Source organism: Scatophagus argus, chromosome 3, assembly GCF_020382885.2.
Source record: "Scatophagus argus isolate fScaArg1 chromosome 3, fScaArg1.pri, whole genome shotgun sequence".
NCBI classification, from domain to species: Eukaryota; Metazoa; Chordata; class Actinopteri; family Scatophagidae; genus Scatophagus; species Scatophagus argus.
The window spans coordinates 5,993,677-6,006,310 of record NC_058495.1 but is presented as its reverse complement, the minus strand read 5'-3'; the positions used below and the strand labels follow the sequence as shown (position 1 = coordinate 6,006,310).

The 12,634-nt window shown below is 39.7% G+C and overlaps 1 protein-coding gene across 4 annotated transcripts in view; it reads right to left on the bottom strand.

Annotated features, from left to right (window-relative positions):
- Positions 1 to 1,300: 1,300 nt before the first annotated feature.
- LOC124056003 (metabotropic glutamate receptor 4-like) overlaps positions 1,301 to 12,634 on the bottom strand; it is a 111,958-nt gene continuing 100,624 nt past the window's right edge. Inside the window, exons 9-11 of one of the 4 annotated variants that reach the window (XM_046383036.1) lie at positions 6,966 to 7,212; positions 2,992 to 3,050; positions 1,301 to 2,893 (exon numbers count right to left, since the gene is read on the bottom strand). In XM_046383036.1, the coding sequence (XP_046238992.1) occupies positions 3,001 to 3,050; positions 6,966 to 7,212 (297 nt within the window). In that variant the 3' untranslated portion in view covers positions 1,301 to 2,893; positions 2,992 to 3,000. Of the gene's footprint in view, positions 3,051 to 6,965; positions 7,213 to 12,634 lie in introns of all 4 variants that reach the window. The other 3 variants (XM_046383034.1, XM_046383037.1, XM_046383038.1) reach the window with 3 other exon arrangements.

The window sequence follows — 12,634 nt, the reverse complement described above, 5'->3', positions numbered from 1 at the left end:
ATGTTGTCAGTATTTTGATTTTGAAGAACAGTTTTGCAGTTGAAATGAACATGCAGTTTGATTTAAACACAAATCATCCATATGGTTGAATAGACTGAGTCAGCCAAATTCCAAAATATACGACCAAAAAGCAAGTAGTAAACTAACTTGTGTATTGTTATTGTTGTATTGTTTTCTATATTGAATGAAAGTAAATAGGAACCAAACATTAGTTGAAAAAGGTAAGTAACTTGTTTGTATCTCGTTTATTCATTCATTTGCAACTTGCATTGGGCATGGGCAAATGTTACTTATCAATAATATATTGATTTACTAATTCATTCAGTTGGTCAGCATCCTGCAGTGTCTCCCACATATGGATTTTATTTGGCAGGCAGTCACAAGTGTTTGTTTGACCCTGTTTTTTGTTAATTATTTCTTCATTTCAAAAGTCAGTGTGGTGGTGTAGATGAGCTGAAATGTCTTCCAGAATGCATTTGAGGACTGAATTGTCATTACTATTTGCAGCATGAGAACTGAAATATGATACTGAGGCTTCCTACTGATTGTGGTTCTAATAAGATGCTTTGGTCAACATATTTTACATAGTTGTACTTTAATGGCTACATCATTTTCTAATATGAGTCTTCTTTATTGTTGCTGCCAGGGTGGCATGATGTATTTCTAAATTTGTTCAAATAAAAGTAAAGAGAAAAACATCAGCTTGAGTGTATGTTATGCCAAACCTTGTAATCTCATGGGACTAAACATTGTCGACACCTCATTCTGTCTCTGCTGTGTAAAGATGATATATAATGTGCTCTGCATACTGCAGTAATCCAGTACTTGAGCATGCATTTAGCACACTTGCTCTGCAACCACTGTTATTTTCCAGGCCTTGTGTATAGCGGGCTGGCAGTATCAGGGAGGCGTGGAGAAGATGATAGAGAGCTCGCTGCATGCAGAGGCCTTGTATTCAAGAAGCAGCTAACCATTCATTTAAAATAATTTCATGTTTTTCTCCACCAGTTCTCTGTGTCCTTGTAGTGCTATTATCAGAGCAATTGTGGCAACATATTATTCCGAGGATGGCAGCCATTGTCTTTTTTCTTCAGGGCTGAAAAACTGGTTTTTAATCAGTATTATTTCTTTACAACAGGAATATAAAAAAAACTGACCCAGAAGCCCTGCCAATCATTTAGCTGAAGAGAGTCTTAGTTTGTTAATGTTCCACTCTGTATTTCAAATCACGCTTTGATCGTAGAAAGTTGTTATTCTGGCAGATTTTCCACACAGACCTGAAAATGGATGTTGAAGTTTGAAAACATTTTTAATAGAAATAAAATTTTGTATAAAAAAAACTAAACATGCTTCACACACTTCATTAGTTTTCATAAGGTTTTACAAATACATAGTAAGATAGCCAGGCACTGTATCTTTTTGTACATTTTCCCCAATTTTAGGATATATCAGGACATAAAGCAGACATCATCAATCTATTTAATAACATACATTAACTTGCCATTTAATTTGGTCAGCACTCACATTTTATTCTGCAACACAAATGGTGTTGAAAGTAATACAGAGGGCGGCATGAAAAGCAGCATTGAATTCACAACACAAATGACCCCACAATGTTTTTTCCCCAAGACATTAGAAGGGCTTTTATACTGTACGAAGCCAACTATTAATCTGTTCAGCGAGTTCCAGATGATTGATTGAGATATTGTATATTTTTGCAATTAGATTTTAATTTGTTGAAAAGCCTTACTACTTCCTGACACCTCCTCCTTATCATGAGAGTGCCTGTAGATGACTTTTCCCAGTAGCTGGTCCATTATGGATATCACCTTAAGGGTATATTGCACAACCCTCTCAAGGGCATACTTCATCTTAATTCCCCTCCTAATGGATCTGTACAGCTAAGCTTCACTCTTATATTGTGTGATCAAGAGAATAGCTGGTGGCAGTGATTGGGGGGGGGGACATCCTGGATGACAGCTTACAGTAAGATCTCCTGGCTAAAATACTGTTTATTTTAACCACAAGCCACTGTTTCAAAGCACATACAGGTATGCGAAGGGCAGTGGCAGCCTTAGGCTAGCTGGTAATACAAATCATGGCCTCATTTAAGCACAGATAAATAATCACTCACTAGACCTTCACCATTTGAAAACAGTTTTTAAACGCACAATAGGCTTGGGCCCAAACAATTGTTAACAACGCTGCAACAGAGTTTAAACGCATTCCAAAGATATTATTTTTTGCTTTTTCTTATTTTTTTAACAACACAACACAGGATGTTGAAACTGGCATGCTCAAAATCAGCAGATACCATCTTATACGTGTAGTCATTCTTATTAACTCAGTGAAAACCTGGAAGCGGAAAAAGTAAAACACATGGAGTCTGATACAGATTTGTTGCATTGAGATGATCACCATTTCCAGTCCTTTGACTCATGAGGCCAGAATACATTTAGAAATAAAAACAAACACAAGCTCTTCTTAGAAATCCATGGACCAAGTTTTCATGCCTTTTTGGTGTTGATTAATCCCATGTGATGCCCGGAAGGCTTTAATATTAGTTATAGTTTACAAACCTGGCAGACAACATTGAAAACACCTGAACATATTGATTTTAGTTCAGTTTCAGTGAGCACTGTTCAAGATGACAGAGAAGTCTTTGAAAGAGGGCATAGCTGAAATGTAAACACTCAAAAGGAAAGCTCCATCCTTCAGTCTCCAGGCCCCTGCCATGCAACTATTTTTCTTTTTTTGTATGTATTCTTGTGAGGCAGAGAGAAGGTGGAACCTTACAACGGTACTGTTATCTATTCTAGTCCCCTGTTTGGTCCATCTTTGTGGTCTCTCCTCACCATGTCACATCTTTGGGCAATGCTTCTGTGGTCTCCACCTGAACAATGACATATCTATTTTTTTTCTGCCAGCCATGTGAAATTCCACTGCATGTTTTTCTCCATCAAGATAAAAATCCTGAATTATGATAAGCACCTTTGTCCCTTAGATTGCATGGTTGCTGTAGCTGATGTAGGTTTGCTTGGTTGAGAAAGCTGAAAGAGAAGAATGAGAGGGGAGATTCAGAGTCAGATGGAGTCAAGGTGGATTATTGCAACATATAACATAAGGAGAATGCGGGTGTTTGTTCGGTTGTGTTTTCACTGTGTAACTAGTCTAAGATAAAATGTTAAATAATGGTCAAACATAGTGTGCAGTTGGTGCTTAGTCCTTGTGCTGCACTGTTGCATAAAAGCCAATAATTCCCCCAATTCCTCAAATATTTGCCCTCAATACATCCCTGTATTGCCTACCACAGATGGTGGTTTCAGTAAAGACCAATGCCCACCCTGCCTCCTTGTTTTCCTTCAGCTATCAGGCCTCAACTTTCCAGTTGTCTCCCCAGACTGTGCTAGCTGATTCGCTGATGTGGAGCAGATAAATCTTGACATATCACCATTAGATCTCAGCAGTTGTAGGAGCTGCATGGCCTGGTCAGGAATTTTTCAATTTCATCAAGCCATATATCTACAGTGGCGATGACAATGACAAATGGTGCTTATTCAAATAGCCATGCACTGTACGGCCCCTGTAAACGCTAACCCCATCAGGATAAATTGCTGCTAGCTATCAATTCTGTGTGTTTGTCTTCTCACCATTTATTGTAGCAAAAGGCCCTGTTAACCCTCCAAAGAAACTTAGGGATAGGAATGTTGCACAGTGTGTTCACATTGAGCTATTTTGCCTCATAGCAGAGAGCCAATGTTACTCCAGTGCATTGTCACATAGTTTATATATCGATTTCAGTTTTCTGTCTTAACAGTAGATACAATTTCAGCTCCTCCAAAAAAGGAAAACATAGCGCACCACTGTCAGTATGAAAAGTAAGGCGTAAACACAGCTTGTGTAACAATGTGTATGTGTAACAATTCCTTGTTGTGGTCTGATGGAAGGAAAGTATCTCTGGTGATAGACGTAACCGATTCAAACCTTTTCCTGCCTGAGGCAAGCCGAGGAAGAGTGTTCTGAATGTCACATGAGTAATTTCTGCTGACTCAATTGCTGAAGTCATTATTTACTTCACTTGTATAAATCCAGAGTGTGTTACTGATACAGTGGAGCCAAGCACTTTTATTGGTATTGAGATTAGGAGGAGGCACATGCTGGGAGATTCAGCTGCTTCAGAAAGGAATCAGATGCCTCTTGATTATTTGCAGTGTGTAAACACTGGCTGCAGCCAACGTTTCTCATGACTGATGAGATTTTTTTTAATCTGGACTGCAAATTAATAATTAGAGTTAAAACATGGACATTTTCTTTTTACTTATAACCTACACTGGAAACAATGAGTCAAACTGATTAACACTCGGTCTACCAGAATTCTGCAACTACTAGAACGACCGTGGCAGTCATTTTGACTGCTTGGACATTATTTGTATATAATTTGGATTATCATTAAAAACATTAAAAACAACAAGAATAAATTGGTGAAACAGGTAAAAACACACATGAAAACTATAATGATTGAGTGTTTTATTTATTTAATTGACACATAACATAACTTCTCTGCAATTACACCGCCGGTGGCCATCTTCGTGTAGGTGCTTTCACTGAGTATTTCCTCGCCATTTGATCAAGCACATCTACTCCAACCTTGGTTCTGTTGTAGTATGTAACAGTCTCGTATGTAACAGTTTAGCCTTACGGCCACTTGTGATGTTGACAGTTGTGTGGTCAGTGCTTAGAATGGAGACATTTTTCCTTGGTTTGCATTGATACACTGTTAGGGTTGCACTGTCACATTTCAGCACCTCTGTGGTGTGCAGGGCCCTTTGCTCCTTTACAGATGGAGGAAGCTCTCGTCTGCTCTTATTTACTGTACCAACCAGGCTGGTTTTCTGGGCCTTTAGTGCCTTGGCAAGTTCAAGGGAAGTAAAGAAATTATCAGTGGTGATGTTTCTCCCCTTCCCCAGGAAAGGCTCAGCCAGTTTCAACACCACACTGTCTCCCAGTCGCTGTCCTGGCCTCCGTGTCTCATCTTTGCCCAGATATGGTGCAGCATTCAGCATGTATTTGGTATCAACATCAGCAGCAAGCCAGAACTTGATACCAAATTTATCAGGTTTGCTAGCTATATACTGGATGAAGCTGCACCTTGCTTTTGTTGGGAAGAGCTGCTCATCAACAGTTATATCAGCACCTGGTTTGTAGCAAGTGATGCAGTTCTGGACAAATCTCTCCCAAACAGATACCAGGGAAAACTTGTTCTCCTGCAGACGTGTGCGTCTCGTCTCCTTTTTGTCAAAACGCAGGAATCGTAAGATTTCCTGGAATCTGTTTCGGGACATGGTATCCTTGAAAAATGCACAGCCCCAGTCAGCTGACCAAAAGCTCGCCAAGTCCAGGCCTTTTCCACCTTGTGCACCACGAATGTAGATTAGAGAAATGAAGGCCTTTAGCTCATCGACAGTCATATCCCATGAACTTTCCTCTCTGACTCTGTGTGCCTCAGCAACAGTGCAGGCCCTGATGTGTTTCAGCATGGCATCATCAACCAAACACAGAAAAGAGGTGAGGGCATCCTCAATGTTGCGTTTGGCATGTGCTGTGGGGCCTGAAGCTTCTGTAAAAACATTATGACTCTGACGCCTTCCACTGTTTTCACCTGACTGTATTACAGTCCACACTGTGCCATCTTTCGCTGTTTCATGCCTCTGTGCTGAAGGTTGTGGGACAGCTTCGTCATCCAATGGCAGGCTGAGTGTTCTTGTGGTTGACACAGTAGGTACCGCTGAAGTTTCAGGATGTTCCACTGTCACCAAAACATTATAGCCTAATTAGTTTTATTTCATGGAATATTCATCTTATCAGGCCTTTTCCAATTTATGGCACACTTGATAGACCAAAAAGCTGTCTATCAGAAAATCATGCTGTTTTGTAAATTACTTGGAGGCAAATGTAGCAAATAGTGAAATATGACACCCCCTGTAGAAAGCATGCAGTCAATTTGACTGCTATGGTCATTCGAGGTAGTAATACTCAGATCTCTTTTGTGTTTTGAAATTTTAATGATAAAACAATGTTAGAATAAAATATACACATATTTAGGAAAAGTCAGGGGCCTATTGGTACATAGGTTTTTTTTAAACCAAGTTATGACGTTGCAAATTTTGAAAGCAGTCAAAATGACTGCCTCGGTAGTTCTAGTGTTAACCAATCAATACTAAATTTAAGGGCAGTTTTTGTGATGATGATTTATTGCTTTTCAAGCAAAAATATACAATACAAAACATTGGCAACTGATATAAGCAGATGTGAGGATTTTTTGCTTTTCTTTATCATATTGTATGATTGTAAACTGAACATTTAGGGGAGTTTGACTGTTGGTCAAAGATCTGAATAGGTCACCAGTACGTATCTTGTCAACATAAACCCTGTAGCTAAGACCAACATTGCTCTTATACACAGAGCATCCAGCACTTAAACTGTCTCTTTGAAAACCTGAAAGAAAGGTTTGAGACCTGTGACTTATTTTTTGAATATCAAAAGAAATTACAATTGAGAAAAAACTTCAGTGTTCCCCATGTTGAGGTTTTGCTGAACTACAATTGTACGATTGTTGAACTGCAGAATATGTTTTGTGATGAACTGTAATCCATTCCTTCGTGACTTCACCCTCCCTAGACACACACACAGCTGAGAATGCTGTAATGGTTCCTTCAGATTCAAAACAATACACCCCTCGCCACCCCCCGCCATCCAAATGAACAGTGGCACTTTCACTGGATTCAATGAAGCATTAAATAACGTGCTATCCCTCTGTTAATAAGCAATTATTTTTCACTCTGCTTCCGATCTCTGCATCGATGTGTTTGATTTACAGAGACTGAAGGACAAAACATACCCGAGAAGAAAAAACTGTTTTTTTTTTTTAAGTCAGTGGCTTCCCTCATTAGCATCTGTATGCTTACTTTGTGTTTCGAGGCTTTCGCACAGCTCAGTCTTGGCTTCTCCGTTGGGTCTGAGTCCAGCCTTGGGGTTGAACTTGTTGGACATGGTAGCGGCAGTAACCACGGCCTTGAGGCTGCGTGTGCGCTTGGGCACATTCTGCTCAGGGTGGAAGAGAACCACGTACACCTTTGGCATGTAGAGCAACCCAAGAGACACTGAAGCGCTGAGGCTCACAGAGATGGTCAGAGTGGTTGTTTGAATATACATCTGCAAAAGGAAGAACACAGAGCATGCACAACACAAACAGTTTAGCCCTTTATTTGGCACTGAATTGTGCAGATTTCTCTACAGTGGTAGTGGCCTGTACAGTACAAGTGACATCTGCTGTGTATCATTCTAATTAGAGCAACCAATGACCTGTTTGTTGGCCAAGCTGTTGTTGAAGTAGTTTCTAGTGTGTCCAATAGAGGCTTCAAAACAATTTAATGCAAGTGGTGTTATAAAACCTTTTTTTTGAATTAACATCTCATCTGCTTTTACGGCGCATCTGCCAAACCAGCCAAGGCCACCTTGTTTGTTTAATTTTCTGCCATACCAGTTTTAATATGGTCCTCACAACAACCTGAACACAGATTTGATAACACCAGTAGATTGGATCCTATTCTGACTCATAACAAGCTGGTATGTAAAAAAGAAACAAGCTTGTGAAAATGTTACACATGGTCAAATTGTCTAAATTATAGGGGAAGGCAACTCATAAGCATGAACTGAAAGATTGAACTTCTGTTTCTGATCAAAATTTTACTTTAAAAATACTGCATCCAATCATTAAGGAGTTCTCTACAGCTGGAGGCCCCTTCATTTTGACTGAGGAGGGGAGGTGTCAGTGTGGATAAAACCCAAAAAAGGACAAACAATTGGATATTAAACCTCATTAGACATTTTGTCTATCACTACCACCTCTGAAGAAACTGCTGAGTTTTCTCAAGGTCAGTGTTTTTGCTTTTTACTGTTTGCTACCTTGTTATAACTATAATATGCCAGTACAGTCAGTCATGTTGTTCAGAATGTAGCTATGAGTGAGACAAACTATGTGTTCTCGTGTGGAACCAAATGTCACCACTATCTTACTTAGGCTAACCCAAACAGTTATTCTGCCTAAACTAAACCAAAGTTCTGTTTTATGTTAAACATGCGCCTTTGTGTTTCGCCCACAGAGGCAAAAGGGTACCTTGTGTGGCTGGATGAGATGCACAAGGGCATGATGAGATGTCAGTATCTGTTGAACCGTGATTGGAGTGTGTTGGCTATGACACAGTGTTGCAAGATACAGTATATTTACTGTAATGTGGGCAGAAGCTGACAGTCGGTATTATCATCTCAGGAAAATAAAAAGTATATGAGAATATGAAAGTCTGTTAATACTGGGGTTTACCATGCACATAAATGAACTGTCTTCCAGTAAACAGCACAATAATGATCTAAGTATAGAAATGGATAAATTTTCAGTATAGTTTGACTCTCTGGCTTGCTGACTTCCTCATAAATCAGAAAACATTTAACAAAATCGCCACCCCTAATCCAAATTTGATCAGTAAACACCAAATTCAATCCTGCTGTGAAGCCTATTGTTCCGGCAGCTGGTCTGCATGTGCTGCAGGGAAACAACATAAACTACCACCACAGTTTTTTCAATTTTCAGTTTTTAGATTTGTTTATTGCTTTTAAATGCATTTAGGAAGGCAAACTTTCAGTTTTAGTATTCATGGTTTACTAAAGAAATGAGTTACTATTTCTTCAGATTAAAAAAAATCCATATGGGCTACATGTGTCTGATTTTCTCTGTAGGATAAGACAGCCAGCTTTTCAATATAAAACACTGCTGTAGGTGAGAGAACTGAACCTCAGTGGAAATTAAATTCACAGCAGTGAGTTGGGACTGGGTATTTTGAGGAGAAGGGAGAAGAAGGAGGAAGTGGAAGAACATTGAAAAAGGAGAAGGAGGAAAAACAAATAAGAAATACAGGAGGGTCCATCCGCAGAACTGTCTGGACCAAAATTATCATTAAACTTTAAAGACATGTCTCATGGCACATCATGATCATGCTACGCTGAGCTAGATAGACAGTTATAAGTTATAAGAGTAAATGCAAAACAAGATGTAGATGCAGGAGGAAGACATACCCATTTTCCCCCAGGAAATCATTTGGATTCTGAAGAAGAAGAAGGAGTAGGAGGAAAAGGAAGAGGAGGAGAGAAAGAAGAAAAGGAAGAACTTGCCAACTCTAAGAGGGCCCGGCAGCAGAGCTGGCTGGTCCCTAATGAGTGGGTATAGGATTGAGAGAAGTGGTAATATTCTTAGGCCACCATGAGAACTGATTTACAGCTGTAATTAAACCACTGCTGGTTAAAGTATTAAAATAAACAACCTTACCATGCACTAGCATGGCACTAGCACTAGCAGGTCAGGATCACACACTTCACAGGGCCATGATATAGCATTCAACTGAAACAGGTTATCTTTGTAACATAAACCATGAATTTTTGACACGATTCTACCTTTAGAATAGCAGCTATTCCCTTGAACTGGGTGAGTTTTCATCAGCTACTGAGCGACTCTCAGAAGATCCCTGCTGGTTTTTCATCACAGCAGAGTAACATTTAGCTCCCCAGATGCGACCCATGCTTGAATATCTTGTTTATTTTTTTTTATTTGTGACTCTCCATGGAGCTTTCCCCACAGACTCACTGCATCTCATCTCAGTCAGTCCTGGTACCATGTGGGACTGCTGGCTGGAGAGAACAATGGAAGAATGAAGGCTGTATGAGAGAGGGACAGCTGCAATGGTCTCCCTCCAGCTGTAGGGAGTGTTAACCAATGAAGGACTCTGGGCTCAGTTCACTGCTGCCTCAGGGACAGAGTGTTGAACCCAAGCTGTTACTCACATGGACAGAAAAAAAGGTTCTGCCTTTCAACCAAGAATAACCATCTTCAAAGCCATCCTTCCAGTCAGTTTGTTAACTATAATTTAAAGCAGGGGTTCGGGCATTAAATAGTATCAAATTATCTTGCAAGAAAAAGTGCTACATTATAGTATGATAAACGGAGTTCACGTTCAAGTACACGTGTAATTTCAACTACTAAAAAATTATAGCTTACAAGTAATGACTGTTTTACCATCAGTAAAATCAGTAAATTTGCAAGTTATTTTGTCAAATGATCTGAAAAAACAGATAATTGTAAAAGAGTTGAGCTGTTTTATCCAACCAGCAGTTGAAAACTCAAAGATGTTAGATTTGCAATGATATAAAACAAAGAAAGGCAACTAAATTCACGCATTGTAGAAGCTGAAACCACAACTTAATGAAACATAAAATAATAAAATAATGTTCAATTCAATGAATCATGATGTACTGTTACCCATTAGATCAGATTAAACTCCATCCATTTTCTGTACCGCTTATCCGTCAGGCTCACGTTGAGGCTGGAGCCTATCCCAGCTGACTACGGACGAGAGGTGGGGTTCACCCTGGACTGGTCGCCAGTCAATCACAGGACTGACACACAAAGACAGACAACCTCACACTCACACCTGATGGGGCAATGTAGAGTAGCCAATTAACCTAATGTGCATGTTTTTGGGATTGTGGGAGGAAGCCGAAGTACCCGGAGAAAACCCACGCAGGCACAGGGAGAACATGCAAACTCCACATAGAAGGGCCCAGACCGGGATTCGAACCTGGAACCCTCTTGTTGCAAGGCGACAGTGCTAACCACTGCACCACCGTGCCACCCCAGATTAAACTCTTCTCATGTAAAAAAAAAAAAAATACATATTTTTTTTTAACTATAGTGTTCTTTAAAATATTAGATAATATCACGATTAGAGCCTGACTATTACTGGATTTTTGAAGTGTCAATTTATATGTTTATTTACATATACATATAACAAAGAGGCATTTGTCTTCTTCTCTTAAATCTGATATTTATACACACAGACTGAGTGTGACATTTAGACAAAGTAGCACTTTGTGACTCCAAATTATCTCAAGCTCCTCTTTAGTAATTCTGTACTGTAATTTTTTTTTAATTATTATTTTTTTTTATCAGTTGACACAATTTGGATTGTACCTGCATGGTACAATCCAAATTAGTAATAGGCTAAAAAGCTAATCCTGGCCGATAAATCAGCCTGCTAATTTAGCGTATTAGTCTGAAACACAATTTGGCCTCATTGTCAAAGTATGATCCTACCAAGAGCTGTTTTATGTTGCTATTTAATCATTGCCGAAAACCAGTACATTTCTGTCTGGTATTTCACCAGACAGTCAAAAAAAAGTCAGAAAACAAAAACCTCCAACTCCGACTATACTACATCATGAAGCGACAGTGCCTTTGCTTACAAATGGAGTCCTGTTTTCAGTGTCAGATCAACTCCACTGTTCAATCCATTAATTTGTTTTCTCCTGATTGAAGTGCACCTGAGCCTGCACAGGCCGGAGCTCATAAAAGCCAGTTGCTGTATATCTCACACACCTATCATCACACTACCATTAGCAGATATTGCCTGAGGCAAAACATAACACAGAGGAAACAGCGTATGGCAGCATTAATGACTGAGCTAGATGTGAGGAAAACAATCTATCAGTGTGTATATGATGAGGAGTCAAAATGAATCCAACATCACTGCCCACAGAGAACGCAAGACAACTAAATGAGAACGTCTGCAATAACTGATAACGTAAGATTAATTTGAGGGTTAATAAATGTAAACAGATTCTATTTCCGACCAGGGATTCTAGAGTGCTTCTGCTTCAGGATGCAAACTATCAAATACTGCATAATTCCTGCTCCACAATAAGCTACTGCGTTATTTCTCAGCATGCTATGGAATCATTCAGCAGAGGGGCTTGCTGCGTGACAATTCACTATAATTGTGCTCTAATTAAGCTAATAAACAAATAGAAGCCTTAGGGACACAATAAAATCGCTTTGTGTAAGAATGCCATTTATAAAGATCGCAATTCTTTGGCCTTGATTAGCTTCATAGCCTGTTCATTCATTATTGGAGCACCCAGAGGTCAACAGCCAAGGCCCAGATGACAGCTGTGCTGTAGGCCTAATGAACGCAACGACTGCTCTCAGAAGTCCAACACAATGCTCAGCTCCTTCTGCGCAGTCTCTATCAATCTTCATTATTTATTAGGGGGCCTGAGGGACATTATTGTGAATAACCCTGTTCATCTTTGTACTGGAAAGAGAGAAAAGGGGAAATGGAAAGGATCAGGGGGTGATAACAGGTACCAGAGAAGAACACAGAGCTGACACAATCATGAGCACTCCCCTGTCTGACATCTGATCTCATTGATCTCACTGCAAATCCCACCCTTTGTCTGACTAGTGCACTAACAGCAGTTTTTTGTCATCAACTTAGCAATGCCAATAGATAGCGACTTCATAGTGAAATAAGCAACACCACTCAATTCATCAGTCCATTCATACACTGTAAAAACAGGGTCTCTTTTGTGTGGGTTGATTGAATTTGAACTGAGCCTATTGTGGTGGAGCCTTATTCCCATACATACTATTATCTGACCTGTCTCCTCCTGCCTCTGTCTTTGAGGCGGCCGCTGATTTAGACTGTTTCTCCAGGTAAGCAGGTGTCACTTCTATTCCTGAAGCTGGCAT